This window comes from Hemiscyllium ocellatum, chromosome 46, assembly GCF_020745735.1.
Source record: "Hemiscyllium ocellatum isolate sHemOce1 chromosome 46, sHemOce1.pat.X.cur, whole genome shotgun sequence".
NCBI classification, from domain to species: domain Eukaryota; kingdom Metazoa; phylum Chordata; class Chondrichthyes; order Orectolobiformes; family Hemiscylliidae; genus Hemiscyllium; species Hemiscyllium ocellatum.
This window is the reverse complement of record NC_083446.1, coordinates 5517335-5525050: the sequence shown is the minus strand read 5'-3', so window position 1 is coordinate 5525050 and position 7716 is coordinate 5517335. Positions and strand designations below refer to the sequence as shown.

Below are 7716 nucleotides of genomic sequence, written 5' to 3'. Positions count from 1 at the left end.
TGTGTGGTGAGGGGTAAGCAGGTGTGTGAGGGTTCCCCTCTTCAGGGACTAACCAGGTTCTGAGTCTCACCACCTTCTGAGATTAGACCGGGTCGGGCGTTTTCAGACTCTGAGGCTCTTCTCATTTGACAGGGCAGCTACCACCCTACCATTGGCCTGGGTTTGTAGCCACATATAGACCAGGTATAGGCTCGTGGTGCTGTGGCACGGACCCTTTAATTTCAGCTTGTTCAGGCTGACCAGGTATCCTAAATTAATCTAGTCTCGTTTGCCAGCACTTGGCCCCTATCCCTCTAAACTCTTTCTATTCACGTATCTGTCTAGATGCTGTAATTGTACCAACCTCCTCCCCTTCTCCTGTTAGCTCGTTCCATACATCATCACCCTCTGCGTGAAAAGAGTTGTCCCTCAGCTCCCTTTTAAATCTTTCTCTCCCCTCCTTAAACCGATGTCCTCTAGTTCTGCCCTGGGGCAAAAAGGGCCTGGTCTGTTCACCCTGTCCGTGCCCCCTCATGATTTTATAAACCTCTGTCAGGCCATCCCTCAGTCTCCAATGCTCCAGGGATTAAAAAAGCCCCAGCCTAGGGTGGCACGGTGGCACAGTGGTTAGCACTGCTGCCTTACAGCGCCAGGGACCGGGTTCAATTCCTGCCTCGGGTAACTGCCTGTGTGGAGTTTGCACATTCTCCCTGTTGGTTTACTCCGGGTGCTCCGGTTTCCTCCCACAGTCCAAAGATGTGCAGGTTAGGTGAATTGGCCATGCTAAATTGCCATAGTGTTAGGTGCATTAGTCTGGGGTAAATACAGGGTAGGGGATTGGGTGTAGGTGGGTAACTTTACAAGAGGGTCTATGTGGATTTGTTGGGGCCGAAGCGCCTGTTTCCATACTGTATGGAATCTAATCTAATCACCCTCTTAATGCAGGGATGATGAGAAACAAAAGTTCTCAGGTTTGGAGGTGTTGGAGTTTTCTTCCTCAGAAGGCATGAATGCAAGATCTTTTTAAGGAGGGGGTTGTGTATCTTTGATGATCAAGGGTTTGCAGGAATGTAGGGTTCAGCCCTGAAGTTATTGAATGGCCGAACAAGCTGGAAGGTTCTTGCTGGCATTTCCCTTGGGTCAGTGGCCTGTGTTTCATGTCTGTGTGCCCCTCCTGCAGGTCTTCCTGCACTCCGAGCTGAAGGTGTTGGCTGGAGGCCCAAGATGTCCCAGGCGACGAAGAGGAAACATGTGGTAAAGGAGGTGCTGGGTGATTATGAGCCGCCCTCTGAGATACAACAGATTGTGCGGGTAAGGAGCTACCTGGGAGCAGCATAGCTGGATCGCACTGAGACCTGATGCAGTGCTGACCCTAACTCCATTCACTCTGGAATACAGGGCGCGTGTGCACCCACACAAATACACTGCCTCTCTCTCTCTTACTGAGGGGTGGGGTACTGGCTCCTGCGCACATGCGCACACACTGCCTTTCACTGGGGTATGGGCTTTCACTCACTCAATGGGTGTATCCAATGTATTTGACTGTGAGTAGGAGGTAAAATACGTCTCGTACCTTACGGCCAAGTCAAACAGACCTCTCTCTAATCTTTGGTGTCTGGAATCCAGGCTGTTCACAGATCATGGGGGTGCCTGACCTTTGTACTTACGATCAAACTGGGTCACCTGATCAAATACTTCTGCCTGTCTCCTCTTCTCTCTTCCCCCACACCCCTGGGGTAGTTGGGGGGGGATGGAATTAGATGTAAATGCAGTCCCTCACCAGCAGTGCCTGGGCGGTTCACATCTGTGATTACTGTGTCTGGTCGTAACTCAGCTGTTACCTTTCTATGTGTCTCTGGTAATCCTGCCAACCATTTACCCTCTGTTAGTCATTTCCAGTCTTATCTGTATAATCTACATTCCACCCACTGTTGGTAGATTTAATTTTGACCAACAAAGTGGAGGCGTCATTGAGTTAAATTTGAATCTTACAGTGACCTTCCGAGCATCAGCTGTGGTTTTACTGTTAGCCCAGGTTACAATCAGCTCGGAGACTTGCTCCCCAACCCCCCCCCCCCCCCCCCCCCAATTTCTGACACACGCTGGGGCTACAGATATTTCGCAGACATTGGGGGCGCTCTGTCTCTTGCAAGGGCAATGCTTTCCCTGGGGGTGGGTTGGGTGGGGGGGGGGAGACGGGGCGGGGGCGAGAGCTATTTGACTGCAGAAGTCATCGTGACGAAACACTATGTCAAGCTGTGTGTTTTCAGCAGGTGATTTTTTTCTCAGTGGAAGATCAGTCCAGAGTTGCAGGCAATTTCTTTACCCAGTCTGGGCCTACATGTTACTCCTGACCCCATGTAAGACATTCCACTAAAACGTCCACTCTATCGAGGCCATTTGGTATTCTGAGAGTTTTGTTCAGGTCGTTTCCCCCCACCCCACCCAAATCCGTCTAAACTCCAGCCAGTAATAATCCAGAGTCCTCAAACGTTCCTCGTCTGTTAAGCCGGGATCGTTCTCGGGAACCTCCTTTGATCCTGCTCCAGAGCCAGTACATCCTTTGAGATATGGGGGCCAAAATTGCTCGCAATACTCTAATTTAGTGTGACCCACATCTTTTAAAGCCTCAGAAGCACATCCATGCTTTTATATTCTAGTCCTCTCGCAATAAATGCCAACATTGTATTTGCCTTCCTAATTACAAACCCACCTCCACACACATCATCTATTGCATCCGCTGCACTCGATGTGGCCTCCTCTACATTGGGGAGACAGGTCGCCTACTTGCAGAACGTTTCAGAGAACACCTGTGGGACGCCCGGACCAACCAACCCAACCACCCGTGGCTCAACACTTTAACTCCCCCTCCCACTCCACCGAGGACATGCAGGTCCTTGGACTCCTCCATCGCCAGACCATAACAACACGACGGCTGGAGGAGGAGCGCCTCATCTCCCGCCTGGGAACCCTCCAACCACAAGGGATGAACTCCGATTTCTCCAGTTTCCTCATTTCCCCTCCCCCCACCTTGTCTCAGTCGATTCCCGCGAACTCAGCACCCCCTCCTAACCTGCAATCCTCTTCCTGACCTCTCCGCCCCCACCCCACACCGGCCTATCACCCTCACCTTGACCTCCTTCCACCTATCGCATCTCCATCGCCCCTCCCCAAGTCCCTCCTCCCTACCTTTTATCTTAGCCTGCTTGGCTACACTCTCTCATTCCTGATGAAGGGCTTATGCCCGAAACGTCGAATTTCCTGTTCCTTGGTTGCTGCCTGACCTGCTGCGCTTTTCCAGCAACACATTTTCAGAGCTAATTACAAACCCAACCTGCGAGTTTACCTGAAGAGAAACCTGGACTAGGACTCCCAAGTTGCTTTGTACTTCAAATTTCAGAATTTCCTCCCTAGTTAGAAAATAGTCCATGTGACAGAGCAGGGATGTAACAAGGGCGAGAAACAACAGCACCTGAATCCAACTGAAACTTTTCGCCTTGCGCCCATCAGGACACGTGCAAGAATACCAAAATTTCAAACGTACAAAGCAACGTCTAGCAACAGGAACAAGAGCACCAGATGATTGGGGATGTGCTGCCGTGGAGATAGAAACAGGGAGCGACTGTGAACGATCTTTTGAAATTCCGCGTTCTTGCATTCGGTCCTGAAGTGGCAACAGTGCAGGGTTTGGGCCAGGCCTCTGCCAGTTGTTGTTGTTGTAGCGTGCTGCGGGAGTGCCTCCTCCGCCCTTCTCAGGTTTCTGTTGGTTTCTCTCTCTCTCTCCTCTCCCCACCCCCACCCCCAAAAACAGGTGCTGGGCTCGCCAGGGAATAACCTCCACGAGGTGGAGACGGCACAGGGGGATCGCTTCCTCGCCAGCATGCCCACCAAGTTCCGCAAGAACATCTGGATCAAGAGGGGTACGTGCACAGTGGGGTGGGGGGTGAGTGGAGAATGGGTTGGGGTCAACATACCAGCCTTGTCCCAGGCCATCGATGGACTGCAAGCTCCCTACAGGAGTCACCGGGCAGTGGGGTCAGGGTGTGACAATAGGTGCAGGAGTAGGCCATTCAGCCCATCCAGCCTGCACCGCCATTCAATATGATCATGGCTGATCATTCCTAATCAGTATCCGCTTCCTGCCCTATCTCCATAACCCTGGATTCCACTATCTTTGAGAGCTCTATCCAACTCTTTTTCTTAAATGAATCCAGAGACTGGGCCTCCACTGCCCTCTGGGGCAGAGCATTCCACACAGAATGCTGTGTGGCTTCATGTGAGGCAAGGCCCCCTTTAAAAGGGCAGGGGTCAGTGGCCAGCCACTTGGTTCAAGGGCAATTAGGGATGAGCAAATGTGTGCGAACGAAAACCTCTGGGGAAAGAAAGAGCAGGACAGTGCGGTGGCTCACTGGTTAGCACTGCACCCCCATAGTGCCCAGGGATGTGCAGGTTAGGGTGGATTGGCCGTGCTAAATTGTCCCATAGTGCCCAGGGATGTGCAGGTTAGGGTGGACTGGCCGTGCTAAATTGTCCCATAGTGCCCAGGGATGTGTAAGTTAGGTGTATTAGTCAGGGGTAAATGTAGAGTAATAGGCTGAGGGAATGGCTCTGAGTGGGTTATTCTTGGGAGGGTCAGTGTGGACCTGTTGCGCTGAAGGGCCTGTTTCCAAACTGTACAGATTCTAAGAAACAGGGGCTTCTGCTATCATGTTACGTTCAGTGTTGGAGGCTGGGGATTTCCGGTGGGGTGTGGACTGCTGGGGAGCTGGGAATGTGTGTGGGGGGTTCTGGGCTCTCTCTGAAATGACCCGTGTTCGGTCTCTCTCCTCTCCTCCTCCCTTGTCAGGCGACTTCCTCATCGTGGATCCCATCCAGGAAGGGGAAAAGGTGAAGGCGGAAATTAACTCGATTCTGTACAAGGAGCACATCAAACAGTTCAGGAAGGACGGTCTTTGGTAGGACAATGAGCTGGAGTGGCGAGGCCAGAGGGTGATGCCTGTTTGTGTGGGGGATGCGGGTGACAAGAGCCTGGCATTCCCTGCGAGCCCTGGGCTAATGCTCTGGGAATCCTGGGTTCAAATCATGCCAGGCAGCTGGTGGGATCAGAATCTGGCAAACAGAAATGTCGGAGTAATAAAATATCCAGTGCTGACACCTGCCCACTCTCACTGTCAAATCATAGCGTGTTACTCGTGACTGAAGGAGACCTGCACTCCTTACCCGGTCTAACTCATCTGCAAAGAGCACAGTGGGTGGCAAAGTGGTTAGCACTGCTGCCTCAGCGCCAGAGACCTGGTTCAATTCCCGACTGTCTGTGTGGAGTTTGCACATTCTCCCTGGATTTCCTCCGGGTGCTCCGATTTCCCCTCTGTCAAAACATGTGCAGATTAGGTGAATTACCCGTAGTGTTAGGTGAAGGGGTAAATGTAGGGGAATGGGTCTGGGTGGGTTGGGTGTCGGAGGGTCGGTGTGGACTTGTTGGCCTGTAGGGCCTGTTTCCACACTGTAAGTAATTTATGTGGGCAGCATGGTGGCGCAGTGGTTAGCACTGCTGCCTTTCAGCGCTTGAGACCCAGGTTCAATTCCCGCCTCAGGCTGTGACTGGCTCAGACTGTGGAGTTTGCACGTTCTCCCCGTGTCTGCGTGGGTTTTCTCTGGGTGCTCCGGTTTCCTCCCACAATCCAAAGATGTGCGGGTCAGGTGAATTGGCCATGCTAAATTGCCCGTAGTGTTAGGTAAAGGGTAAATGTAGGGGTATGGGTGGGTTGCACTTCGGCAGGTCAGTGTGGACTTGATGGGCCAAAGGGCCTGTTTCCACACTGTAATGTAATCTAATCTACTGCCCTCTGATCCAGTGCCACAGCAGTGAGGTTTATTCTTAATTGTCTCCTCATAATAATTCAAGAGCAAATCCATTTGGACCTGAGGGAGCGCCGCGCTGTCGGAGGGTGGGTGCCGCGGGCTGATGGGACCTGAATGGCCTTGAGGGGGTGACTGTCAGTTAGGGACAAGACACTAACCCATCTTCCTTCTGGTCCTAACCCTGCAGGCCTGCTAGTTTCTGTGAGCCAGCGACAGAGTGCCCGGAGAGGTGAGTCTGCTCCCAATCCATCCCACCAGGCAGCAATCCCAACAGTGTGAGAGATAATGCCTGCGCTCTCTGCTGCCTCCAGGCACCACCAAGAATCTCCTCTGTCCTTTCACTCAGCTGCAAGTGTGTGTGTGTGTGTCTGGCTGCTGTAGAGGTGCGGACACATAGATAAACAGAATAAACCGCAGCACACTGAGCACAGGCAGGGGTGGGGGAATCTCTTTGCCTGATCAGTGTTTGTGCTGGTGTGTCTGAGAGGGCTTAGCAGACAATGAGCAGTTGGTTCCCCTGATTTCAGCCCTCTGTGCAGAATGGACTGTCCTGATGCATCCCTAACTGGTCTGCCCCTATGCTTTGATACAAACCCCTCCTGCCAGCATTTTACTGGGACCGAGTCACATTCATCTTTCAGTGTTGGCCTGCATTGGCTCTCTGGTTGGGAGATTCCCCCCAGTTCTTAAAACTCCTCACTTGTATTTCCCAACACCCTGTGTAGTCTTATCAACTCTATCTCTGTATCCACTCCAGCATCTACATCCTTCTGTCACCTCCCCTATGTGTGAACTTTCTCTAGCCCTGACACCCCTGTCTTTCTGTATAACACTGCAATCCCTTCCCTAAATCCCTCAGCTTTACTCTCTCTCACGCTGTGGATCAGTGTCTGGCTTTGTTCTAGAATGAAGCTCCTTGAGTGTATTTCATTGAGTGAGAGGCTGGAGCTAAAGTAGGTGTGCACTCTCTCTTCAGTAACACAAAGAAAGATGGAAGTAACTGCAGCTCAGAAGAGGAGGCTGAGGAGGAGGATTCTGAAGATGACAGCAACTTGTTTGTCAACACAAACCGAAGGAACTACGAGTATTCGGAGAGTGATGAGGAGGATGATGAGGAGGAGCAGCAGCAGGGAGACTAGAGGTTACAACAGCAAGTGGTAGCTTCATAACTGCAGGCACACCAAGAATCATTTCTGCTCAGACTGTGGAAAGAGCAAGTGCTCTGGGGACAAAGAATGGATGTCCTTCCATGCATCTTACCCCCCCCCTCTCAGCGTGTGTATCTACTTTAAAACCTCTTCCTGCAGCAGGCTGGCAGTGTCATTTCATACGTTGTCCACCCTCTCCCAGTGACCTTGGCCAGGCAGTCTGTCCCTGCTCATTACTTTCCCCTCCGCCCCCAAAAACATCACCTTGAGGGCCTCTGGAGGCTGATGACAGTCTGTCGATTGTGGGGAAGGAGGGTAAATGGGACAGATGGGGAAGTTTGATTTTATTTTTTGTGCACCCCACATCTGACCAACTTGAGACTTTATCTGCCTATCACTTAGTGATGCACTGGCCCTGGATACACTGTGGGAGGGGTGGATCTTGCATCCCGGAGGTGGGGAATACAGAAGACTGTGTGTATTTGAATAAAACATTGAGATGTGGATCATTTTGTGCTGTTTGGTGAATTGTAATGTGAGGGAAAGGCAGGAGTGTGTTGATGTAGACTGCCACTCAGTGGTTAGAGCTAGCAAGGGGAAAGACAGGATTCTAACACCATCCCCCTCGACACAGTTCTTACACAGTGAGAGATTGCAGCTTAAATGTGTTTTCCCTATGTGTATTTTTCACCCTTGCAATCCGATATTCACAGATCAATACAGAAAG

General features: G+C 51.5%; 1 protein-coding gene across 1 annotated transcript; it reads left to right on the top strand.

The window, feature by feature from the left end:
- The first annotated feature begins 1125 nt into the window (after nucleotides 1-1125).
- Nucleotides 1126-7498, top strand: eif1ad (eukaryotic translation initiation factor 1A domain containing). The gene is made up of 5 exons (XM_060855467.1): nucleotides 1126-1290; nucleotides 3791-3899; nucleotides 4826-4934; nucleotides 6029-6070; nucleotides 6818-7498. The coding sequence occupies exons 1-5, from the start codon at nucleotides 1204-1206 to the stop codon at nucleotides 6978-6980; spliced, it is 510 nt and encodes a 169-aa protein (XP_060711450.1). The 5' UTR covers nucleotides 1126-1203; the 3' UTR covers nucleotides 6981-7498.
- Nucleotides 7499-7716: the final 218 nt, after the last annotated feature.

Excerpts from the sequence above, each read along its gene's own strand:
- eif1ad (XM_060855467.1), top strand. The coding sequence starts at position 1,204 with ATGTCCCAGGCGACGAAGAGGAAACATGTGGTAAAGGAGGTGCTGGGT. Across the intron at positions 4,935-6,028 it reads TTCAGGAAGGACGGTCTTTG|GCCTGCTAGTTTCTGTGAGC; the intron begins GTAGGACAATGA and ends CTAACCCTGCAG. Across the intron at positions 6,071-6,817 it reads GCGACAGAGTGCCCGGAGAG|TAACACAAAGAAAGATGGAA; the intron begins GTGAGTCTGCTC and ends CTCTCTCTTCAG.